The sequence below is a fragment of the Notothenia coriiceps genome, unplaced genomic scaffold, assembly GCF_000735185.1.
Source record: "Notothenia coriiceps isolate Sejong01 unplaced genomic scaffold, NC01 NC01_scaffold00016718, whole genome shotgun sequence".
NCBI lineage: Eukaryota > Metazoa > Chordata > Actinopteri > Perciformes > Nototheniidae > Notothenia > Notothenia coriiceps.
Genome location: NW_011349419.1, coordinates 201,467 through 228,472, shown reverse-complemented (window position 1 = coordinate 228,472; position 27,006 = coordinate 201,467). Strand labels below are relative to the sequence as shown.

The 27,006-nt window shown below is 39.6% G+C and overlaps 1 protein-coding gene across 8 annotated transcripts in view; it reads right to left on the bottom strand.

Annotated features, from left to right (window-relative positions):
- Positions 1 to 381: 381 nt before the first annotated feature.
- Positions 382 to 27,006, bottom strand: part of trim36 (tripartite motif containing 36) — a 28,274-nt gene continuing 1,649 nt past the window's right edge. Inside the window, exons 1-15 of one of the 8 annotated variants that reach the window (XM_010776137.1) lie at positions 24,978 to 25,120; positions 23,755 to 24,001; positions 20,427 to 20,492; positions 18,547 to 18,627; positions 17,124 to 17,467; positions 16,389 to 16,535; positions 14,757 to 14,852; positions 13,931 to 14,068; positions 13,594 to 13,709; positions 12,332 to 12,453; positions 8,127 to 8,244; positions 7,803 to 8,008; positions 4,875 to 5,058; positions 4,433 to 4,546; positions 382 to 3,604 (exon numbers count right to left, since the gene is read on the bottom strand). In XM_010776137.1, the coding sequence (XP_010774439.1) occupies positions 3,235 to 3,604; positions 4,433 to 4,546; positions 4,875 to 5,058; positions 7,803 to 8,008; positions 8,127 to 8,244; positions 12,332 to 12,453; positions 13,594 to 13,709; positions 13,931 to 14,068; positions 14,757 to 14,852; positions 16,389 to 16,535; positions 17,124 to 17,467; positions 18,547 to 18,627; positions 20,427 to 20,492; positions 23,755 to 24,001; positions 24,978 to 25,013 (2,385 nt within the window). In that variant the 5' untranslated portion in view covers positions 25,014 to 25,120 and the 3' untranslated portion in view covers positions 382 to 3,234. Of the gene's footprint in view, positions 3,605 to 4,432; positions 4,547 to 4,874; positions 5,059 to 7,802; positions 8,009 to 8,126; positions 8,245 to 12,331; positions 12,454 to 13,593; positions 13,710 to 13,930; positions 14,069 to 14,756; positions 14,853 to 16,388; positions 16,536 to 17,123; positions 17,468 to 18,546; positions 18,628 to 20,426; positions 20,493 to 23,754; positions 24,002 to 24,977; positions 25,121 to 27,006 lie in introns of those variants that run through there. The other 7 variants (XM_010776135.1, XM_010776138.1, XM_010776136.1 and 4 more) reach the window with 7 other exon arrangements.

Here is a 27,006-nt window from a genome sequence, read left to right as displayed (position 1 = left end):
AACATTTCACTTTCAAGTTTTCAACAAAGTAATTGCAATGTATTTGAACTGTAACAATTTTGATTCAAATCATTTCACTTCAGCAACAAATATACACAGTTTACAGCATTCGCACGCATTTTCAGCAGGAAATGCATTTTCTAGTATTCTATTACATTTCTGATAAAAGAGCTCCCTAAATACACTGGACCTTTCCAATACATTTAAATATTTAATACCTTAACTAATTGAATTGGATGTTTGGCAGTTATTGGTCTGCATAAAGCAGTAAGCTACGTATGAATTCAGAACACAAGGCTGTCCGAATGTTTAGGAATCTGTGAACTTAATCAAATGGTAACTTAACTGCAAAAATGTGTAAACATTATTGAAGAGACACAATTGATTTAAAAACACTAGTTTTATTTGATCAAATCCCCACACAGCAAAATAAAAATGGTAGCGTTTCCAGGTTTCAGAGCAAAAAACAAGATATTTCAACATCTTTACATACCAAATACAGAAACCCACCACTTACACACCACATCCAAATCTAGAGGACAAAATAGATAAGGACAACTGCACTGTCTCTAAGTTAGTTAAAAAAAAAAGAGTTACTGAAAAAAAAAACATTTACAAGACAAGTATTTTTTTAGCCTTTATATCAAGGAAAATCCCCTTCACAACCACAAGTAAACTACTAATTGCAGTGCAAATTGTCTTGATTTGCTTACATCTGGCCTAACAGTTTCCTACAGCCCGTTTAATAATATTGCACACTTATTTTACACACCAGCAGAGCCATTTTAAAGTGCCAGCTTGGAAATGGATTGATAGCCAGCTTGCAACATTTTTTGGTTCTAAATTCATTACTGAAATCAGTCTAGGATGCATTTTAAATTGTAACATTGTATGAGATTTTCAGATTTATATAACTACATGCAACTGTGCTGCGAACAAGTGAAACAAAACCAAATAAAGAAATCCAAAGAACAGCCATTTGTGCTGTAATAAAGAGGAAATACATTCTGTGAAACTGCAAACCTGCAAATTCATAAATGCATAGACATGTTTTGAAGATCTTAAAACAGTCAATTTCAAAATACAGGGATCAACTCATGTATGAGACTTTAGAACATTAGAGTGAAAATAATTGACTGGAAAACAAAAAATGCAAACTGTCAGAAATCCAATATATAATTGAGACTGCAAGAAGTTTCTATCCAGCTACATGAAAGAGTATGAGTTTATTAACTGTTTGTAATCTAAGTCTAAAAACAGTTACGTGTTGCACAAGATATAACCAAAGCATTTAAACACAAAAAGGTGGGTAAAGGTTGTTACATTAGTACCATTTGAAAAACACTCCCTTCCACCAATAGTGACACACATCTTTCAAGTCCATAAACAAACATAAAACTGATAAACATTTAAGATGTTTTATTTCACAGAAAATAATATATTCTGAATTAATATATACATGGAAATAAAATCAAAAATGTTGACCGATCAGCTTACCATCTCACATTAAAGAAAAAGGCAAAGATATTGAACAGACCGATACGGACAGAGCGGCAAATGAAACCAGATGTCTTTCTGTGAGGAAAGGTACAGTAGTTATGGTTTTCCAGGCCTGACAGAGGTAGGTAGCATTGGGCCCCGATCAGGGCCAGAAACCTGAGAAAACACAGATTACCCTTACCCTCCAGAAAGCTAAAATATATATGAATGTACAAACAAACCCATTTGCAGGCACATATACAGTATACTTGTACAAAAATCCAAGTGTGGTTGCCAGCAAACAGTCTGTCCGGTGTGATCTGTTAGACTTTATCTGAGCTGATTTAGTCAAAGCCTATCAAAACTGAGGTGATCTGTCTGACAGCCAAGCCCACCAGTGAGTAACTAATATGCTACACTTCATGCGTCTGCACTGCAGGTAAACGGTGTTCTTGATAGAAAAGAAAAAAAAAGTCCTGAAAAGTATGTTTGCGATAGCACTTTTTGTAAGAACCTGAATAACTGTTGTGTTTTTAGACTGTGTCTTAAGGCTGCTAGGCCACAGAGTGGTGTGTTGCACTTAGAAGCAGCACCAGAACTAACATGCTCGGCTATTAGTGACCATGCAGCTATAAAACGGGCATCTAATACAAGTACATGATGTTCTGGTACCTGGCAGGTTTTATGGTGTCAGTCACATTCAGTGGCCTGCAAACAGTGAGAGGCTTTAAAATAAAAGTGACTACTCCAGGATTAACATTAATGTTGGTACAATGTGAATGCTCTTGTGAGTGTGACAGTCCCCGTGAGACATTAATGTGCTGATTATGTTTACAACATTTAAAGTGAAGAAGCTAACAAGGTAGTGATCAAAGCGTGATGATTGTTAAGTTTATCGTGTGCAAGGCTTCATTCATAATTGTGCAAAAACAGCTGAACATAACTGTGACGAGGAGGAACATTTGTGTTTTCTGTGATAATGTCAAGAGTGAATATGTAAGTAACGCATACTAGTAACTGTTATAACATTGACACCAGTGTCTGTGATCAACCCACCTACAGTAAAACTCAAAGTATTTATGCTGATAAGTATTTCCATAATTCTTGTGCAATAACACCAACTTGTTAGAGCAAACTAAAAAGGACCCATTTCCTTAAAAAGAAAGGCACAAAGGCACTAGCTTTAAAGTAGCTACTAGGCTTTCAGGTCCATCAAGATTACATCTACACCTATGCTGCTACATAGAGACAAATAGTTATAGAAACATCACCCAATATTTAATACACACAATCTATTAAGATATACCTGGCAAAAGAGGAAGTGTTAGTGTAAGCTCAAAGGCATTTCATGTTAAAACCATAACGTTGCAGCCAATTCCACTATACAAACAGCTGATCATAGCTGGCCATTAAAACCAGGGCAAATACAATGAACAGATACAGAGACTTTGGTATATAGAGAAGACCTTTGATATACCATATCTCAGCCTCGGAGGACTTTTGTATGTGGACACTAGTATTCACGTCATTCTCGTGTATGGATCCTACATTACACATGCCATCTCTAAATAGGCCAGTCTCCAGCAGATGTACCACTTTAGGACCAAAGGCCCTGATTAAATCTGCCTCATCTGACCTAGAGAAAATCCGTTTGGATTGTACTCCACCACCCTGTAATTAAAATCTGCTCTTCCCAGAACAGGCCCAACATTAAACTGAAGCAGGTCCGGATGCATGAGCATGCTCCATCCCGCCTCAGAAGGTCAGTCTCTTAGCAGTGATAAACTCCTCCAGTTGAATCTTGCCGCTGCCCATGAGGCCGAAAGCAGGATACATTGTTCCTGAACAATCCACCTGCCTCTCATAAAGGCACCTCATGGTGTCGGCATCATAAAAATACACCCGGCACGCGTCGTAATCTAGGCATACACCGATGCGCTGTGGCAAGGGGAGCACGCGGTTGCCAGGGTCGCTGGACGCTGCATGTGCTGTGGAGACAGAGGAGGAGGAAGACGTCTTGGGGATGAAGAGTTTGCCCATGCCCAGGGTGAGGAGGGTGAAGGGCTGGGAGAGCTCATAGCATGTGTCCTCACTGCCGCTGTCATGCCCACTGTCATGGTCATACCTGGTGAGAGGAAAGACAACAGCAGATACATTTTGTATCAAATGTTTGAAAACAACATCGTAATCATGTGGAAATTAATGTTTAATAAAAGTGATCTGCCCCAATGCAAGTGTGTGAAAAATATGAAGGCCGAAACTAATGATTACAATCAATGTATCTACTTGTTTTCTCAATTCATTATTTGGTCACGAGAATTGTCAGAAAATAGAATAGACCCCTTAAGAACTTAACAGTCTGAAACAGCATTGCAAAACAGAAACACATTTGATATACAATCAAAAACTTAAAAAGAAAAGTACAAATATTATGTTCACATTTTGAAAGTGGATTGAATCAGTAAAATCTTTCAAACAATTAATTGTGGAATTTGTAACAGATCAGTTTTTTAAAATCAATTATAACAAATGTACAGCGTCATGTTAAACTTATATTTGTTATTATTAAGCGCTAAGAATGCACTCGACCTTCAAATTAAATACTGTCCTGTGTGATTCACCTCACATGCATCGTGTAGTAACCAAAGAACTAAGATGTCTTTGCGTAAATAAATGTGTTCCTTTACACTGATCAGTGAGAAAGGCAGGCTTTGTCTGAGACTAAGCTCTTTACCAGTTTATCCTGGTTCTTACATCACAGGATTAGGTATGACTCGAGCACCCTTATCGCTGTGCTGACTTTGTTTACGTCTGTTTGTGCTGCAGTAAGGTATGCAAAGGTACACACAAATTGTACAACAAAATTAAGTTGTTGCAGTTTTACTATTTGTTTTTAATGGATGAACTTCGGGTCAGCTGTGGGTTGCGTACGTAGAGATCTGCTTGCACTTACCTTGGGCTGCTGGTATCTCTCGGATTGTGAAACCATTCGAGAAGCTTTGAGTCAGAGGCCACTCCAAATTTAACCATGTAGGAGTACGGCTCCACCTTGAAGGCCCAATAGTGTCTGCAAAACAAATGGGAATAAATGATTTTAATACTGCAGGGCTGGAAATGACAATGATCTATTGGTTATCATTTGTCCTTTGACATTCCTGGTGCAGATAAAATCTTATCAGCAACTTGATTGGAGGCTAAAAAAAAAGACTAGAGATATGACAACAACCTTCTGCTCAAAATAATTAAAAAAAGTTCCATCTGGGTTTTCACTTGAATATGTTATATCTAGGCAACATGACATTAATAGTCTAATGTTTCTGTTTTCACTGAACACGTGTCAAATTAAGGAAACAACTTTGTATAAAATCAAGGGTTGTTGTCAGCTTTTTGCATACCTTCCCTGAGAGATGCCCATGTCCCCAATGATGTAGTCCAGTCCGATGAAGCTGCCCGTCTGCACACGCTCTGCAGCCAGGAGGAAGGCCATGCTAGCTACGCTCTCCACAGTGTCCCGGCGCTTGTTGAGAATTAGCCGCTCCGTGCTGAAGCCACATTTGTCGCTGAACAGGAAACCGAAAGCTGAATGTGTAGAGATGGAGGGAGAACGAACCATAGATTAAACAAACGGGAGAGAAGACAAATTACAGAAGGGTGATCAAAACAAGAAAAAGGTGGAGAATAAAAAGCATTCAAAAGAAATCAGAAAAGGAAACAGAGTCTATACAATTTGTGCAAAAGGCAGAGTTGTATTCCCTCTTTTAGAGAACTGGAAATGCGTAGGTGACAAGAGTGGACACACGAGGGCGCTACAGTACAATCTTAAAGAGCTTAGACCTAGATGCCATCATTATCAAACCATGAAGAACAGCCATAAAGCTCAATCCATGTGCAGATGTTATTTATATTTAATATGTGGGTGCAATTAAATGCATTCTATACATAGTTTATGGGCCAAAGGCCACAATATCCAGAATACCATGTAATCCAAGGTCTATAGGGGAACACCATTTAAAGGTGACCTATCATGCTATATTTGAATAATATAGTGTAGGACCATACCTATACAAGGCATATTTATACTTTTTATTTTTTTTCAAAATACCAAACAGAATTTTAGCCATTCCTCATTTCGCTCAATTTAACACTGTCTTTGCATGGGCTGATTCTGTGAGAACAGCACCATCTACAGGCCTAGCATATGTACTACAGCGTCTCCAGCGCTTTCGAACGGCAATGTCCGTGGCTGTCTCCTCCTGATTGGTGGAGTTGGCCCAGCGCCACTTCTGTGACGTCACAGAAGTGTTCAAATCTGGATCAGCTGATCAGATCAGTTGCAGCCCCTTTTTTAGAGATTTGGGTACAGAGGAAAATAGAGAGGGTTGTGTTTTCTGACACTTGGTGAGTTCCCTGGAACACCGGGGACATATTCATGTATAAAAAGACGTACAAAAGTGCATTTTGCATGATAGGTCACCTTCAATTAGCATGCGTGTAGGAAAGTCCTTCCAAAAACTAGGCCATATTAATGATAAAAGTAGAACCCTGCCTTAAAATTTGAGCAGATAATAATGCTGCCACTTTATGTTATGTAGTTTAGGCTTCAAATCCAATGCCAAAATATGGCAGAAACCTAAGACATTAGGTGCATAAAACCTTTGATTTTATAATTCATACAATTTGAATCAAATTATTTTCTTCAACATCTGGGCATCCAAAAAATTAAAAGCATCGGCTCAGCCAATTTTGTAAATCTTCCATGGAAATCCACGTTGCAAACATCTGCAAATGTGAGGGTACCAGTAATTTAATAAATAAAAGAAAATGGGGCAAAATTAATTGAGCAACATGGAACTAGTCCCAAAGCGACAATATTTTAAAATTTGAAATCCAGTTAAGTAGTAGACGGATATTTATAGTATGGATTTTCTTTTTACAGCGAGTTAATGATGACTTAGCAGCACAAGGGACTGAAAACTGAGCTCGACCATGAATAGACTTCAAAATCTTTCAGCAGCAATTTGCTTTTACACAACCAGCCTATTAGCTGCTACACATGCTGGTTCTACGCTTTGAGGGTCTGAATGATGTCCTACTAAAAAAGACTGATAAACGCTGACCAGCCAGGATATAAGTGATGACATGTTTCAAGGTCCTTATACATTTTGATTAGCGCTATAGCTGCAATGGATAGATTTGTTTTTATGCATTTGTGTCCACTCATGCTTCGTCATGAGTAAGCCATGTGTGAGAGCCAGTCCGCGTTTTGTCCTCTGCCTTTCACTGGCCTGAAATGTCACCTCATTACTGTCGCACAGTGAATCCATGCACTCTGTCTTACACGAACCAGAGAGCACAGGAATGTGGAAGCGCCAACCACAACACCAATGACAAGGCTTGTGTAGGAAACCAATCAAAGCACAGCCATATCAGATGAAGGAGTGACGTGTCATATAGCATGTGTGCAGGCCCCTGCCATGGGAGGGGGAAATGTACAGTCTGAATTGTGACAAAACCAAAACAGCACCACAGAAGGCGCCTCTGCAAATCTCAGATTCTTACACTTGCAGTATGAATAATCAGTGTAAGCAGCGAGGAGAATGAAATGATTGCCAGCTGAATATAAATCAAAGTGGCAGTGCTATCCTGGGAGGATATGATTTGAATTCAAGTTCAGCAGATGGCTTGGGAGGATTTTAATGAATTCCACCTGGCGTCTGTCAGGGAAGCTGAAATGGGACGCAACAGATGCAACTACAGGTTTGTTTTCCAAGCTGCCATGCTGCACAACACCCCCCACTCCCACACAGACAAAAGCTATACTGGCTTCAGCCATCTGAAACGCACAAAACATTACCATGGTGATAAACTAAAACACCATTGCATTCATTACCGCCATCAAGCAGGCGGCAAGAGAATTCCAAATGTAAAAACAGCAAAGCATCTGTGATGTGATAATCCTCCTAAAATCCAAGACACTCAGATGTGTTCAGAGAGGGAAAGGAGAGAAGAGCTTAGCTGTTGCCTTGGCCAGAAGAGGCCCAACAACAGGGGCTGTTAGTCAATTCAATAATGAACTTAGCAACAACATCTATAACACAGATTCAATTGATTGAGCTTAATCTTTTAAAAACATAGCACACACACTTTGACTGCATTTTAAAAAAGGAACTCAAATAACCTCTTCCATTCTATTCCTTTATCCACTTAGGTCCAACTCAAGACTCAAAGGACAGACCAAGAACACACATACCCATCATGGGGGGAAATAAACCGACATGTGCAATACATTTTCTGGAAAACGTCAGCAGGCATGTCGAGCTTACCAGGCGCAGGGGGGGTGTGGAAGGTGACCTCAGGGCTGTGGGGGCTGAACATGGAGTTCCTGCAGCTTTTGACCCTGAAGGAGTACAGGCTGTCAGGCTCCAGGTCACACACCACAGTGTTGGGACCATACACCCTGTCTGTAGCCCTCCAGGCCCCACTGTCCTCTCCGTCCTCCTGGGACGGGGACTGGCTCGGGCCGCCCAGTCTAGAGAAAACAATAATATAGTTAAAGACATTTTCCACATCACTATAACTTATTTGTGGATAACCACAATGCTCCACTCTTCTCTTGCTGTTATATATATTTGTACCCGTGCACCCACCTGCGATACTCCATCACGTGGTGATCTGTGGGGAGGTGGTCATCAGACAGCCTCCAGCAGATCAAGGCCTCGTTATAGACCCTGCTAGTGGACAGGTCAATCAGGGGAGGGTCTGGAACTGAAGATTAGAAAGACATGAAGAAAATAAAACAAAAATGACCAGTTAGTTAAATGGAAACCGGAGACTGTCATCATTTTAAAAACATTATGCACATGATGGCAGTGAATCCTGAAGTGAAAACTTGGTTCTGGTTATTAGCAAAATGCACAGCTCATGCATAACTGGAAAACCTACTCTTTAAAAATCACAAAGAAACGCCAGTATAACCTCCTGTGTCCTAATCATGCTTAGTACAGTGCTTCAGCTCAATAACTAGGGTTTAAGCAAATGCCGTAGTGTAAGTGAGGGAAAGATTAGATTTGTCAGGATCAGGACTATCCCCTCGGGACAATGGACAAGACTGTCTTGCATAATGGAGCCTGTTAAGAGGTTTTTACGTCAACTCACTGCCAGGAAATGCACTTACTAAAACACCCACACCACCAACACTTTCCTCTTCCTCTCCCACTTTCACTCTCAATCCCTTGACCATGGTCATCTGCGGCAAATTGTTCCCCTTTTGGTTGTGAAGAATTCCTAAGAAGCATCAAACTCTCTACCTCCGACTTAACATCCATCTATATGCCAAAAGCCCACTTCTCATCGTCTGATTTCTGTCCACATAATCCACTTTATCATTAACTGTTCTCTCGGGCCGAGGCTAATATTTCTCCTGAAACAATCTCATTATTGTAACCATGTAGGCTTTTCTCTGGGATAAAGGCTTTCTTCTACACTCTTCATTCTCCCTGTGAGAATTTCCCCCATTCCCTTTGTAATAGTTCCCCTCTTTTTCTCCACCCTTCCCATTTTTGACAGACTTCATTTTCTAAACCTCTTTCTCCTACAGATAGATTCCCCTTGTTGACCATTGTCACCACGGAAACAGAGCTCTGAGCCTCCAAAGTCACTCTGCTTATCCTCAGTCTCCAAAGTCTTTCTGTCGCATGCACAACTCACTATTTTAAAGCCCAATGCATCTTCATTTAACACTGCCAAACTTTTCTTGAAAACATTTCGTCTATCAAATATACCTAACTTTAGTAATGTCATGAGTAAACTTTAACTTTATTTTAAGTGTTCGTTTTAACATTTTGCCAGGTAGAATGGATGAAGATTAGTTGCAGAAATGTTTTGTAAAGTTCAACAAAAAAAAGAGACTATCACAACACATCATTCTCTACCCATGCAACACAATTACAGTCTACACTTCTTTATGAGATACTAACCAGCAGTTAACAAGGACAAATATGGTTTCACCCGTTTTCAACAGATGGACAAATGGGCAAAAAAACAAACAGGGCAGGCAGCCATCCAACGCAGCCAGACAGACGGCGAGGCCCAGTTACACTGCAGGGAACCTAATCTATTGTCTACATTTTCATTCCACTGCTCCCTCTATGAATGTGATATCTCTTAGAGACATTTTGGAGGGGAAACCGTTATGTAGGCATTGATCAACACAACACACAAACAAGATGGCTCCCAATCATATTTAAAACTTCAAAATATAATATTCAGTTCTGGTTTTTTTTCTATGACTGATACAAGAACAAGACACTCATTGAGAACATATTATGGAAAATGTTTTGCCGTCAGCCAGGGATTTAAAATCCGCCTCAGTTTTTACTAAACATAAACATGTTTTAGTCTCCTTTGTATAGGAGGTGAGGGGCCCTATCCAGAGACACTATAGGCGTTCTTCCATGTGCCATCATCTCTCAAGACTTCAATTAAATTACCGCAGAGTATAAATACCCCTTCAGCTTCTTTTATACTCTGTGCACAGACTAAGAGCATCAGTAACCCCCGCAGGCCACTTAGATTAAAGACACGCATCAATATGTGACTGCCACACAACTGCTGCATGCAGCACTTTCCCAGAGTGATTCATTTAGGGTACATTTTTATTTGAAAATCCAATTTTCTCCAGTGTAAGGATTATAGGAGAGTATAAGAGCCAAAACTGTGAATATTAAGTCAATTTAAACACAGCTTGAGATTAGGATAACAGCAGGTAATGCTCATCTCGGGGTATTGTTAAGCTACAAAAAGTGTCTGAATAAACAGTGGAATTAAACTGTTGTAGTTTACATCTACATTAATCATTTTCAAACTACAACACAATATGGAAATGGCTACCCAATATTGAACAGTGACGGTTCTAGTGATGCAATCGGTTGCTGCATTTTGTACATTTCTTGTTTTATTGTACTTTTCCTACGAGTGGTGCTTCAATGACCGATTTGAATGTTCAAAGAAACATTTTCCCACTTGTAGGATACCTTCTGTAAAACCTTTAAACTATTTTCTTCATTGTACTTTGTTTAATTATCATCAAGGGATTTTCCAACGGTTTCTTCTTTGAATGAGTTGAACAGAAAGTGGTCAATTTGTCCATGAGTTTAGACAAAACCAACTGAAGTCTCAGAAATAAATCTCACATCACTGATTTTTAACAAGCAAACAATGGCTGTACTTCATTGTAGCAACAAAAGCTCGCCAACTCTCCAACAGTCACTTAGAACATCGTCAGCTGGATCCACTCATGCCAAAGGGACGTTAAATGCAAAAAATGTTGGATGCTAAAGTCTCGAACGATTTATTTTGTATTTAGACCGCCTTATCGCTTACATCAGACTTTTTATTTTCTCTTCAGGATGCCCTGTAACACCCGTCTTTGGCTAAATCCGGCTGAAGAAACTGTCACAACTATTCGTCATGATCTGCAACAACGATATCCGTCTCTGCTCTTCCCCAGCCACTCACTCAGCATGTAGACAGGAGCCACTACGGGCATTTTCAAACAAGCCTCAGCAAGACGCACACAATGTCTCACTCAATCGTTAAGAGTCAGTCACATTCCTGTTCTAATTGCGGTGGATCCAATATAAACATCTTACTCAGCTCATGATTGCAATAAGGTTCAGTTTAAGTGTGCATAATGGTCGTGTATTATGTTCAATTCTCCAGTGTTAGTTTAGTATACAAATTGATTTTAGAAGTGTCAGCCTTATCTGACAAAGATTATCAAATTTGTGCCCAGTCGTGCAACACGCACATCTGTGATCCCATCAGCTGCTCTATGATACATTTAAAAATAATATTACCTTTAAAGACAATGACTGATCTTTCAGTGAACCTTTGAGTACTTGCACTTTCTAATTTAGACCTTCTCAATTGTATGCACCCTTTGTAGGCTCAAAAATGTAATCCGACATAAATTACACAAAAGGTTTTCAAGTACTTCGGAAATAATTGTGTATACTGAGCTCTTTTACAGAAAATAATGAATGCTCACATGCACATTCCTTTTGGCACGGCATCAGAGTCTCTATAACTTGTTTCTTTTTGTCTTCCTTTCTCAGTCTCGTAACTCTTGATCCAGAAATAGTATGGAGCAAACCCTACAGTTCATTAAAGTATGTATCCTTTTATCTCTGGGAAACTTGATTCTGAGAAAAATAGGCCCTGGTTATTTAACAGACCAGAAGCAGTTAAAGCCACTTCGAGTGTATTCAGGGTTACATCCGTTTATCCAACAGATGACCTCTGACCTCTTGGCACAGCACAGTTCAGAGAGCTATGCTGTGATGGACAGGTGAAGACAAACAGCTTGTCCTGGCCGTTTGTCTAGTAAAAAAAAAGAAGGGGAAAGTAGTTTTTGTTGGACTAACTGTTTGAAGTGGCAAGGCCCTGCCCTGTAAAGCCAGTTGCCACAATCGACACAGACACATGAACAAAGGCTGCCTTCATTTTCAGAGCTCAATAGAAGCAGCAAAGTGACCATTGACATGAACTAATGGTCACTTTTTCCAGCCGCTTGAGGGCAAGTTCTCATTGAGCCTTGTCCTTTAACACAAAGTTTCCAAGAGAAATGATGTGTGGAGACACTACAAAGAAACAATGTACTCCATGAGAACAGCTGTCACAAAATGGGCTGAAAGTATTTATTTCACATGGAAAGTGATTTAAAATAAAAAATAAGAATCATTCCTAAAATGTAATAATCTTGTTTTGTATAATATGGTCAGAGCCTCATTCTATATATTGTATCTGGATATACAAATATTTCACACCCTTGAAGTAAAACAAAATGGTTCACCTCCTCCAAAGCACATCTCTTTGAGAAGCATTTCCTCTCTGGATGTGTCCAGCACAAACTCATCAAAGCAGGGATCAGACGCAGGGTGGAAAGTCCTCAGAGACTCTGTGGCCTTCTGGATCCTGAAAACAAACAAGGCAACAACATTTATTGATGGAGGTGATTCATGATTAGCATTACATTAGTTTTGCAAATCCAACAGCTGTATTTCAAGACAACACAAAAAGGACCACACTTCACTACAGATTTATTTTTCTCAATATCTCGAGTGCTCAAACATTATAAAATCCACCATGTAATCTATCCTCATTTATGCAGTTGCATCTATATTCTAAAGTGAAAAACATGATTGAAGTGCTTGTCAACAGGAGGAAAGTGAACAGGGCTTAGTATCATGGTCGAGAGTGAAATGGCTTCCTGATGATCCAAAGCTGCTAAGAGAGATCAATTAGTGAGCTTAGGGCAGAAGGCAGCACTGACTGGACACTGCAGCAGCATTAGTCTTAACTTAACTCTCCACAAGTCTGGCAACCTTTGTGCACGTGACTTTGTGTTTCTGACACACTGTAGTCACCCAAACACATAAGCTGGATGCTCTCAAGACTAAAAATAAACAAAGCAAATCCTACTTATGAAATCACTGGGAAAATGGAAGCCATTGCTAATGATAAACTGTGAGCAGAAGAAAGTAGTCATATCACACTTCAGTCTCCCACTGTGGGGCCTGTTAAACAGTTATGTTTGGCTTCTGTAAAGTGTGTTGGATTTATATCTGGTAATCATTACTAAGCTTCTTATTTATTTATGAGACAGCTAACCACAGTTTACAGTAAGGATTTTAGTGGTGCGAATAATCATTCCTGCACAGCTCAGCTTCCTGTTGAGAGGAAATCTTCCAAGACGCCGGAGAGGTGCTTATGTGCACTCCATTTTAAACATGCACACACACTTTTATGTTAATGTTAATTGCTGACTTTGTGTTATTGATTGAGATGTAGACAGCCATCTTTTGGGATTTAATAATTAAATTGCAATTTTGTAAGGCCCCTGGTATAATTCAGAATCTTTAATATCTCACCATAACATTAAGTATTCATGACTGGAAAGGGGAACAAAAACTCATCCATGATCGTGAACTTTCGCTGTTATAAATGATATCTTGGGATTTAAAAATCTTCTGAAATGTATCCGAGTACCATTTGTAAGGCAACAATTACGTAGTTTAGTGGACATTTTGTAAAAAGGATTTTCAGTGAGTTTACCTGGTGTGCAGCTGCTTTGCAGTCTGTACAAAGCAGGAGTGATCCGTCTCTTTCAGAACCTCCTGAGCGTAGCCCACTAGACCGCTGTTCTCCAGCATGCCCTGGTACTCCTCCACCTGAGAAAAAATAAACACAGGGGCATTTTTACCTTTAGCAATTCATTAAAACATTTAGAATCCTCAGAAAACTAATTCCCTTTAAAAGAAAAGGCTCGATTGCACCACTTATCAGAGACAAACAAGTCGATATTTGTCATGTGTTCGATGCAAGCATGATTCATGTTTATGCAGAAACATAATGATTAATAGGAATGAAACTCAGCCCTAGTATGTCATACCTGAACTTTGAGTTGGTCGAGGCGTCGGTTTCGAGACTGCTCGATGGACTTCAGCATCTCAGACTTCCTCTCCTGCAGAGTCTCAAACAGACGCTCAAAGTGCTCATTGGCTTGGCGCTCTGCTAGCTGTCCATTGTCCTTTTAGAAGATACATTTTGTTGTTAGTTTGTACAAAGATATAAAATGTTCTCATGTACCTCCCTACATGCAAACATTTTTGAAAGGTCAGAGTATTTGATCATTGTATCAAACTCTGGTTTGAAAGAAGGTGGATATAAACAGTTGAAAATATAATATATTGCATCCTAATTTCTGCAGTAATATTCAAGGAAGTACAATAACTTAAGTTTAAATAACACATTACACAACTTAGGTATTACGAAAGAAGACTTTATGGACCAACAATTCTTTAAAGAGCATCCCAGACATATCAGTCCTACACACCCTGCTTACAAACATCAAAAGTGTAGACATATGTAAACACTACCCATTCAGCACCAGCATACAAGTGAAAGAGGAACAAGCTCAGAGGCTGAAACCCAGACATGTAGGAGGGACACTCGTAGGCAAATCCTATGATCCGTGTTTGTGTGGTTTGCATAACATTTGTTTAGTGACCTTCCTTATTCGTACACAGACAATGCTCAATTTATCTCACTGGTTTGTGTAAGCTGTATAAATATTTGTATTCTGTAAGAAAAGAGAACATGCGTTTTCATTGTTCTTGAAAACATCGAGCAAAGGGACTCGTTTCTGAGGGGGCATAAGACGTGATTCTGGCAGCAGAGTGAGGAAAGGACCTGCAGCAGGATGAGTCAGCTCTCACCTCCGTCTGATTGATGAGCAGATCCAGATCAGTAATCTGAGCCCTGACCTGGTCCTCTTTGCTGATGAGGTAATGGATACTCTTGGCTAGCTTCTCCTGGGGAGAGAAAACATCAGCACATAATGTTAGTTTTACAAAAAGCTTTAAAACTCTGAAGCCCGTACACAGCACTAAGATGACAAATAACAAGATATAACTTGGGCTTTGGTTATATCCGATACACATGAAACTTCATTAACAAATGTTCCATTTTAAGGACTCGAGAGAGATTTACATTCCTAAACTCTGACATAGGTTGACGTATTTTTCTCTCATCTTACATCACATTCACAACTGCAGCTGTTGAGCAGGGCGTCCTGTATGACCTTCATTGTGAGAGCGTGAGAGCCTGTTACAGTGGGTGCTGTGTCAGACAACATTCAGTATAACAATGACAGGGCATTATTGTTTTAAGTTATTGAAACCAGAGCCTCTCCCTGACTGACGAAGGATTCCGGGACATTCAATACATCTCCCTACAATTTGTAGAGACAATGTACACAAAATCATGGGCAACAAATGGTCTCATTAAATATTAAGCAGCACAGTGTTTGTGCAAACACAGGCTAGCAGATTGAATTAGGAAACAGATTCTGCCTCTGTGTGCTAAACCACCTTGCATCATGTCCACTAAGCTGAGTGTTCATGCAAGCAAGATTAGATTACTAATCAATACGTGTAAACCCATTTTGTTAAAAGGTTTCATGTGCTTTTTGTCTCATTCTGCCTCAGCCACTAAAAACTCTTATAGAATAATCTAGAGACACTTTTCCCACATAAGCTAAACCTAACACTCAAACTGATATAAATCATTTCTACCGAGAGGAGAAAAAAAAAAATCTGAAGAACGCACATTACACCAATTTGTTTTAACCCTGTTAGCCAGCCTGGGTTTTAGTTTCCAAAAGAGCGATGACATCCGAGGTCTGGTGCAGCACAGGTACACGTGAGACATTAATATTTGAGCAGGACATGAGAGATGCAGGGATCAGTCAGTCACTTAACTTCTGATATTCAATCTGCCTTGAAGGGAGCTTTACGTTAAGATACAATATCACATTTTAGTAGATTGTACTAAATATCATCGACATGTTTTCAAGTTTCAGCGTACTGAAGTTACAAGGCTGCTTTGACACCATTTTAAAAGGCTTTCTTAAAAGTGACATTGTGTTCAATCTCAGTTCAATTCTTGTTATGAGAGAATTGTATTACACATTACAATTGTTATAGGAGCTGTGACAATTAGTTAATCCATCTATGAATTAAAAAAAACAGAAATGTTTCATTGATAGGTGCAGATTTACCCTATCAAATAAGGAGATATCCTGCTTTACACTTTGTTTTGTATAAAATGGAATCTTTAAAAAAAAAAAAAATTAAAAAAATGGGTATGGTCTGATAAAGCAAGACATTTTGAATCATCTTGGACCAAAGGATTAATCTAGAAAAATGAATCGATGATAAAAATGAACCGTAGGTTTTAGCCTTACTCCAAATAACCCATAACTTTGCACAGATTTATTCGACACCTCCACCACACCCAGAGGCAGCGGGCCTCTCCTCTCAAAGTGTTACATTATGTGAAGGTGTTACCTTGAGGATCTTGTAGGCACTGCCCATGGAGGTGACTTTGTGGTTGGCGTGGGATCCTCCCAGTTTACAGAGGTGACACACTGGTCGTTTGCAGACCTCACAGTACATGTTCACCTTCTCCATCTCATGCTCTGGACACATGAGGACCTGATGTATTTAACAGAACAATGGGTTAAAATAAACAGCTCTTTAAATCTACAGTGATCGAAAACTGAAGTGAAAGCGGAAGATGGCCTGGACATAAAAAGCTTCTAGACAGTTCTCTGTGAGCCATTTCCTGAAGTCTTAAAATAGAATTAAAACATTTAAAAAATCAGCACTTTTTCAAGATCCTCAGGAAGAAGGCATGTTTGATCAACTAAAGGGATTGGAAAAGCAATGCAATTATATATTCAAACCAGTGACTCAAGTTTTCAGATATTTAAATTATTATTGGATCCGAGCTTTGTAGTTGGCTAATTGCAAGGCCAACAACATTCCTGAACATCAGGTAATGATCAGGAAAACCAGATAGTAAAAGATTTCCAGCTGAATTCTCCTCAAACATTTAACTAGTTCAAGCCAAATCTATAGATGCTAATGTTTATTTTGGACTCATGTGACATCTTATCTCCTGAAAGATGTTCATAGTCCAACAGCTGAGTAAAAATGCAGTGAATGTGTCTTTGAGCCTTTAGAAAACAACTGATAGAGGAAAATAAAGTCTTCACAAAGGCATTGATAGAGGACACTTGCCTTGGGCCTGAAGTTTGTGGTGGGCCCGACATACTCATGCTGAGCTTTGGGCGTGCCCCAGGGGTGGTGCAGCTTGAAGCACTCGTTGCAGTAGCTGGCCTTGCAGTCCATGCAGCTCTTGGTGGCCTCCTGCTGCGGAGGCTTACAGATGTTACACATGATGGCGACGGCTGCACGGGCGGCCTGGCGGTAGCGCTCGACAATGTTCTCCAGCGTGAAGTTACGGAACAACATGCTGATGCCTCGCTCTCCGAGGTCGATGTCATGCTGGCAGCCTGGGCATGGGATGGTGGTGACCCGGGGAGTCACAGACCCTCTGCGCCACCCCGGTGACGAGATGGAGCCTGGAGGAGAGTCAAGAGGGACAAGTGAGAAAAAAGATCATGCATAATCGAGGGCCATAGCTCGGGTCACCCAGTTTCAGCTCTTGACTGAGGCCCTATTTTGGCATGTGAACAACAATGTCCTTTGACTTGAAGTCAAACTGAAGTCATAGTTCCCAGGAGTTAAATGGGGGCTTTGAAAAAAGAATGTGAACTCCATTTGTGTTGAACACATTCTGGGCTGGAGTCACAAAAGCAGCATTACATCATCTGCATGATTTTCCAAGTATGATCTTAAGGAAAAAATGCCTTTGATAACACATAAGCCTTCACAAATAGGGTCTCAGTCTGTCTCCCTTTGTGCTTCATTTCCACAATGACCACTACTCTCTAAAGACATGGCTGTATGGGGCAAGACATCAGTACAGGCCATTTGTTTAGCAGTTGTCATTATAGTGAAATAAGTCCAAGAAGGGAGACTTTCCAAGAGTACTGGGGCAGATTGAAAACACAGGATAGTCACAGGGAAGATGGCATCCTTGGAGCAAATAGAGAGTGCACTGTCGGTATGAGAAATCAATTTAAAGACGGCAAGTCATTTAACATTTACCATGGGAATGACGAGTATGCAAGCGCTCACAATGATCTGGACAAAGGAAATAGTTACACTTACCTAGTATGAGTGATTACAAAAATAGAAAGTATTAAAAAAAACAAAGCATATTTAAAAATCAAGCAATGTAACAGAATTACATTGTGTGAAGTAGAAATTAAACATTTTAAATAAAAATGTCTTGAATGAATTCACATTTAATATTACATGTCCAGTTCAATGCATCAACACTTATCTTCATAATACAGCAAATCTCCTCTTAAAGCAAAGCTGCTTTAAGAGTTTCTCACGAGAGTGTGCTTGTTACAGATGCAGCAGCATTGTAACAAAGCAACAACACAGTGACATGAGGGGAAACAAGGAGCTGTAGCACAAGGTCACATCACAGACGCAAGCATTGGGGAACGCAAAACACTGTTCAACACACTCAAAGCCAGCAAACTGAACTCGCTACAAGGCAAAATAAATGACAAAATTATTGCATCACGTTTTTGGGAAAGAGGGGAAGAAAGGAGTGCTGGATTTATCTCAGTTTGTAAGCCAGTATTTCCACTTCGTTTCCGAGGACCTGAAAATTAAATCAAACACTCCTCAGGTAAGTGAAATACAGGAACACACGACTTGAAAACCACACTTTGCAAAAGGTGACGCTCAGGGGAAAGCAGGGGCAGAACAGAAAACGTAAACTATGTGAAATGTGTAGCCATGTGCATGCCGTGTGATGTGAGCAGAACTAAAGACTGACAGTGCAGGGACGCTTAACTACCTAGAGGTCGAATCTGTCTGAGACCAGACAACAAACTGAAATATGGAGCTTTGTTTGCCACAGATCAATGACCCTACCTACCTGAATTCATATGACAAAGGTGGACGTGGTGTGACTGTGAAAAACTTAGTCTGATAATGGTGATGACATTAAAATAAAAGTCATTGGATGAGGAGTATATGACAATTTTTGACTTTGATGATGAGTGAATGCATGCATACTGTATATGTATTCATGTGCATGTTAGGTCACTGCATATTGACTCAGCAGGTGTAAACGAACACCAAGCAGACTGGAGATGCCTGCAGCAAAGTGTGTGTGTGTGTGTGTGTGTGTATCTGCAGAGGGAGGCAGAGTGGAAGGCAGAAACTGACGAGTCATTGCAGAGCAAAAAGGGCTTGGTTTTTCCCCTGCACTGATCAGACTGCGTCTGATGCTTGAACTGACGTAGCATTGCTACTCAGAAAGTTAGACTGTAAATGTGATTGTATTCACGTATCTAAATTAATATTAAACAATGTTCATGTGCATTTAATTTGTTATTGTTTCAATGTAAATAACAAAATAGAGTCCTGTTTATTAAGGCCTGTTAACAACTCTTCATCGTTTGCTGCCATTCTATTTTATAATTTCAAGGCAACTCCTGGAAATTAGTATAGAGAGTATATTAAAAGTCAAATACATATCTGTGCTTGAAATGTTTCTATAAAACCACTGAGCTTGTCAAATACCTGCACAAGTAGGCCTAATCAGAGCAACAGATCTCAGTTAGTATCTCATTATTCAGTTGTGTTTTACTTGGCCAGAAATGACACTTTTCAATGAATCCATCTTACCCAAAGTGATTAGAAGTAGGCTGGAACAGGTCTGCATTCTTATAAACTGTTTCTCAAGCACTAATTATTTTTAAATCAAGCATGTACAGTACCCTAAAGGCACACAGGTATCAGTCAGAACAATCCAGTTAGGAATTTTAGCAAGCCCAAGCACATTGGAGGTTTTTCTTCCGAGTGTGCGATTGACTCAACAGTTGTCCAGCTCAATAAAAAAAAGCTTAACTTTCCAACAGGTTTTTCGAAATAACTAATAAGCCAAGCGAGTGCATGCACATACAGTTACTTCAGTCTCGGCACCTTTTAATTCATTAAAAAGTTACTTGCCAAAACTCCCCATCAAGGACTCTAGCTTTATTTGATTTTCATCTCTCCTACTTTACTCCACCCTATTCCTCTAGTCAGCCTCCCTGTATGCTGACGCATCATCGCTTTAAGGGTTTCACCATTCCCCCCTCGTTTCCAAACATAAAGAAGCCTTATAACCAAAAGCATGCAAAACCTTCTAATCACCTTTAAAGCCCTTGTTAAATCTGGAATGAAAATTAGATAATTTTTAAGCTCAGTAGACATTTTTTTAAAAAGGGGTAGCCTATATTATTTTTAATTTATAACTTAAAATTCAGCAGCCACACTGAATCCGCTGAAAAGTAACTAGCCAGTGGTGTGAGTTTGTATGGTCGTGTGGACATGGCTGAAGAAGACTAAGTAGAGAAAAGGAAGAACCAAACTAGGGTTTCACAGGGTTTCTAGTAACACTGTACTCACTACTACAGCTATTCAAAAAACGGATCCCTCGTCTACCTCGACTTCCCAACGACCTTCGCACTGTGGCTGCAAGCAATGAACAGAAAAGTGAGGTGAGACCAACATGAAAAAGAAACAATGCATAATGTGAAGTGACGTGAGAAACCATTTTTAGTTAAACGTGACAATTAAGAAACAAAGCCAACTTAAAAGTTAACACAAGAAAAATCTGGTAATGCAGTTTATAGTGAAACAAACAGTGTGTTTAAAAATACACATACAACCATACATACAGGATGTGAACAGTTGTTAAAAGTAAAACCAACTCTTGATTTGTGCACTTAAGTTGCATTGATATTTCAAAACTAGGCTAAGTGTACTGTAAAATGTGCATTAAAAGAACACCTTAGTTTGGCATTTTGGGAGACATGATTTGACTTCTTGCCAAATATGAAGCTAAACCCAGGAAATGAATAGCTTAGTTCAACTGGTATTAAGACAAAATAAAAAAAACATTTAAAAAAAAAACAGGAATACAGCTAGCTTGGCTCTGTCCAAAGTAAGAACATCCTAAAAAAAGAAACAATACAACCAGCCTTTTATAGTTTTTTCCCCAAGTTAAAACAAACTATACATGTGTTTATTGACTGTTCACTGAACCCCTCCCACTGGACCTACAGCTTTAAATCATGAATTCAGAGCTACTGTTAGCTTAATTAGCTCACTTGCTATAGGTAACAAAATCAATAGTCGGAAGTGAGAAAAGCGAGGCATGCTTTTATCTACCTTGTTTTTAAATTAGGAAACCATCATTTCAAAAGTAAAACCAGACTCAAAAAACTGGAACTGGTATAATTGTAAACTGCATTATGTACAAGACATTCAAATTTTCAGCTAACAGTCCTTCCTCTAGTATAATATTTACATATTTGTGTGCATACATTCGAGTTGCATAAATCATTATCACCAACGTAAAATAAAAAATATATGCTTATTTCCCCAATATGTTCAAGCAGAAATCTTAAAACCAACTTTTCAGTGCACTTGTCAAGAGTTAGCTTTTGAACAACAATGCATCATGCTCCTTCATGAGCCCTGGCAACAGAAAATAAGATGTTGATGGAGTTTTAGTAGCCGCCTTGCCTCTCTCCATGCCCAGCCAGACTTGTCCAAGCTGCACACTGATAAATATAGCCTTAAGTCTTTTCTTTCTCCCTTCACCTAATCCCTCATTCATTCCTTACAGGCAGGTCGCGTCACCATGGCTACAAATGATCTGTTCTCCCAGTGTTGAGGGGGCCAGCAGAATGCTTGGTTGTTCTGCCCGGGTGTTCATTTGCTCATAATGTACTTTGAGGTTTCCCAAATATTCTTAAAGCACAGATCATTTGCATTATGTAATCTGCTGATTAAATGTATTTTACACAGAGAAAAAAAAAAATCATGTTTGTAAATCCCCAAGGGAATTACACATTTCCTTATGAGATGCTGCTAAATTAAGTTTTAAATTACTTTCTGCATCAATTCACAATAAGTCAGAATGAAACTAGAAAACATGTTGTCCTTTAGCACAAACTCACTTTTAGCAAGGCGTGAGATTTGTTTACACCAAAAGCAGTATTTGAATATTTCCTGCGTCAACACATGCAGTCCTGCCAGTGAAGAATGAATTCATTCAGGCTGAAAAGGGGAGTCTGAATGAGGAAGGCTGTGTTCAAGGGCCCGCTCTCAGAGGTTTGGATGAATAGCTCCCAAAAAGTAGTTCACCTCCCTGTACTCTGGGGATCCTATTAGCTCTGAGGCTACGTGGCATCTCAGTTAAATGGACACCAGGTTACAGTTACACCAAATACCACTAAGTTTCATGTAGTAGGGGGTTATTGATTAGACACTTTACATTTGATACAGCTTTAACTGTTAATACTACATGAAAAGTATGTTAAATATTTTGTTAGCCAAAATAAAAGATAGATATATGAACACTGGTGGATTTGACCACCTAGTAAGCTTCAAAGGGATCAAAATGTTTTTTACAAAATGGTATTGGTTTTATATGTATTCTGTAAGATGTTGCACTATCAGTAGGACCTAGATTTGCTTTGTTACCATTATTCATTATGAACCCATATTACATTAGAATTAGCAGGCGATGTAGAATGGAAGTCAGACACAACTCTGTTTTTCTCAACTAGAGTGGACAAGACAAGAGTTCAAATGAGAAGACATCTTAATACAAATGGCCGGTAGCCCAGAGCTCTCAGAAAGCAGAAAGACAGCTTTGTGTCCAGTCATGCCGTTTTTAAGGCTTAGACATTGACCTGCTCAGGCTTGGCTGCAGCAGTGCCATGTGTTCAGCAGGGAACATAACATTTTTTGTGACAAGCCAATTTAGCTACCTGCAAAACACCTGCAACCGCAGTTTTTCCTCCCTCCAGCTCAGCATGGTTATAAGATTCTAAAATACCTTAAAAGATGTGCTTTGTTCACTCATGTCTACACAGGACACACATATGCCTATATATCCGATTAAAATACATGAGCCCCTGCATGCTTGACGGGGATGTTTGATGCCTCTGGGCAATCAGAGGCAGACAGTGGAGACAATTAGGGCTTGAGAGAGCTTGTCAACATTTCTTTCTAGACAAAACTACAGCTTGTCAAAGTTCCCCTGCTGTCTCTTTAATGAAGCCAGGATTAGAGGCAGAAGTGATGACTGACAATGTTACAGCCAAGCCGTAAAATGATTAAATAACTTTTTATGATCGCTCTTGTTTATGTGGGACAAGAGAGGGAGGAGGGGCAGCGTCTGTGCCACACCGAAACCCAGATATCAAACAATAAAGCTTGGTCCATTGTTGTGTTGCTCAACGGTTAAAATTTGCATTGTCTCCTTTGTTGGTTAGCTATTCATTCAAATTCAGTTTCCATATGTAACCACACATTTATTTTTTTATATAGATATTTTTTTCAGCCTTTTGTCTTTCACTATGCAAGATAAATGTCAGGCTCCAGCCACTGAAACCTGTTGAATGCAGCCACTGAGATGATAGTTGGACAAAATTATGACGGGAAAGAAAACTCATACTGCCTTCCTTGGAAGTTTCACAGACGGCCAAAGATACATTCAATACTTAAATATAACAAATGCCTGATTATTAGCTTCCATCATCTCACATAACAACTAAAATGGTAGGGATACCCAACAACATAGTGAGACCACTGTTCCTACTAAAGCCTCAAAAGGATTTCAAAAGAGAAATGTGAGATCCTCTTCCCTTCACTAATCTGTACATAATAAGATCATATGTGTTCAACCTATGGAGAAAAACTAATATTTCTGGCTCCTTACCCCGAGACCCACCTGATCTCACAAGCCTGTCTAGCCTCTCCATGGACGGGGAGGGCACCCTGGACCTTGGGCTGCCCGGCATTGAGCACTCGGACCCGGCATCAAAAGAGTCCTCATGGTTGAGCATGAGAAGCTCTCTGACACACTTGTGGCAGACGCTGTGCTGACAGGGCAGGATCAGCGGGTGGGTGAAGAGCTCCTTACAGATGGGGCAGATCAGCTCCCTCTCGATGTTCTTGATCGGGACCTGGAGATGGAGACATGCTTGTTTAAAAAATGCCATGTAAACATTTGTCAGTTTTTGAAGTTAGGAGTTTTACATGAAGTACCACCTCGCAGCTGCTGTTGTCATTTACCATAATTTAAGTTGAGATGAAGAAACAAAGGAACAGAAGGCTTCACAGATCAGTCTGGAATAAGCTTGGCAACCTTAGACGTGGAGGCAAGGATACAGCTGTCGGTGATTCTTTGAACAATAACCTATTATTAGTTCATATTAGATGCAGCTAAAATAGGCCCATTGTCTGCATTTTAAACTGTGAAAACAGCACTTTGCTGAGAGTGCAGTGGGAAAATTGACCTTATAAGGTGGATTGATAGAGATAAGTACAATTTAATTTTTAAAAAACTCAACTTTACTTTGAAAAGCTCTGATGCAGTGACAATGACAGTCAGCTACGGTGTCTTTACCATGTTTCTGATACATTACATAAGCCAGGATTAAGCCCAGCTAGCTAAATATAGACAAACATTGAAATACACGATTCCAGCAGCACACGTTTTCACATAAATAAGACTATTAGATAGAGTTTCTACGAGCTCCAGCGCGAAAACTGCCCTCTCACGGACTGATTAGTTCATTTACTGCAGGTGGTGGGCTGAAACATCCCCATAAAGATTATCTCCCTCCTGCTGTGAACAAACATTCATTTAGGAAAAACGCCTCCGCACGCTTTAAAAAAGACAATAAGCAGAAGGATAGAGGAAGTTTAACCAGAAAGTAGACCAACAGTAGCTGTCCCCAAGCCTGCTCAAAGCGAAATCTGTCGTTAAAAATCTTCAACAATGGCCAACTAAGTAATGAATGGACACACTGGGGGTAGTTTACAGCTCTAATAGCGTTAACAATGTCCGGGCTCTTAATATGCACAGCAGAGAAGCTACATGTTGAACAATGACGGGACTAAAACACGTTTTGATGAATTGTCTTTTCTCCCACTTACCGGAGCTATGCTGCTACGCCGCATCTCTGCAGACATGGGGGGGGGGAGAAACTATAAACCTCAGGGTAAAACAACACCTTATCCGGAGATTTCTGTTCGAGCTAAAAAAACAAAGTTTTTCGGACGGGAGGAGAAGATGCCGACAGCCACGGCTCAGTGAATTTAAATAGAGTGACGCTGCTGTGAATCAGCGGCAGGGGGTGCGACACACACAGGGGGAGGAGAGAGAGGAGGGGGGGAGGTACTAATGCTGCTTTCATGTGCTGATCGTAAACTTTCTTTAACTCATCAATCCAACATGTCCTTCCAGGGGGTTTTAGGAGGCACTGGAATGTGAGAGTCTGCAGTATTTCTCCTTTGTCTCCTTGTTTTTTTTCAATCTGATTGATTTACATGTAGGTTAAAAATAGACAATCAAGTTATTTATATCCCATGGTGAAAATAGTCGACTGCACCTAGAAGCCTTGCTTTCCAAATGTGAAAGTATCGAGGCTTTCTCAGCAAAATGTACTAAATTATGCAATTATTCTACTGCAGAAATGGTCCCTGTCAGTGTTTTAGCATAATAGGCTACATTATGTTTTTGATCATTTTACTGTTGTTGTGGATTTGCATTCTACTGATGTTTGTGTTTTAGGTTGTATAGTATTACTATTTACTATACATTTTAGAGAAGTAAAAAAAGGTTGAATAACATGGAATACTCAAGTACGCTATGTAGCATAACATACTTAGGTTTTCTTCTTACTCCCCATGGCAATACACTGCTAGCAGGTTAATAACTTTAAACAAAATGTGTGTTTTATTGTGAAAAGAGAGTGCAAAGAGTGCAGGAATTTGGCATAGAATCTATACGTTTGTGTATATCAGTAATTAAAATCTAAAGTTAAACAAAATATATCAGCTTCTACACACCATTCTTCGTGTGTGTATAAAATAGGCTAATGAGGTTTCAGAGTCTGACAGGCCACTATTCAACCCTCAGAAGGTTCCTAGGTTACTTTATAAAAGAGGCCTAAGTAAGCTATAATTTCTGTTTACAGTCACTACTATTGTCAGGGTCCTTTCATTCTTTCAGGGTATTTATGATCTGCTAATCTCTTTCTGCAGTGCCGTTGCTTAGGTCTGTAGTTCATTTTATTGTACATTTGGGCCCCCTATAGCAGGTCAACCCAACAATGGTTTGGAACAAAATGGACCAAGAAGCAGATTCTTGAGAGGGAGCTGTCTTTAGGAATGGAAGTGTAGCATTACAACGCTGGGCAGAAGCAGAGACTGAGATGGGTGAAATGTTTGAATTAATGCACAGTCACTGAAGGCACTGCAGATAATAATGTAATCTATTTCCCTTCTTAGAGAAAAAAGTGTCCTAAACATTTGACCATTGACCAGGTAATGCATTTCTGGGCATGGAAAATAACGTTAAAAATACAAAATTGCATTTCTACAGAGTATGTAACCTTGGCCCAAACCTATAATTTACTGTTTAACCCAATGTAGTGAGACATTGTCGAATCAAGACGGATACTTAGGGAACACTATGTCTGCAAGTCTCTTGTGCAGGCTGTTTTGATAATGTAGCCTAAAAGAAAAAAAAATACAGTCTCTCACAATAGGACCGCTGTTATGTTGTGTTTCTTTTTGTTGGAATCAAAATGTAAGCTTCTTCGCTCTGTCAACACAGCCATAAGAGTAAACCGTGTTGATATTAATGTGAAAGAAACGCTTGATTACATAAAATACATAAAAATATTCCTGAATTCAGCTATACTGTAGCTAGCCAGTGAGTCAATCTAGTTCACGTCTTCTCTCTTTTTTCATGCGCCACATGAAACACACACACACACACACACACACACACACACACACACACACACACACACACACACACACACACACACACACACACACACACACACTCACACAACCATGGCGAACGTCACAAGATTGTGTGAGCAGGAGAGATTCATTTCAACACATTCTGTCAGTCTGAAACAAATGGGTGAAAAGGAAAAACAGCCCCCCCCCC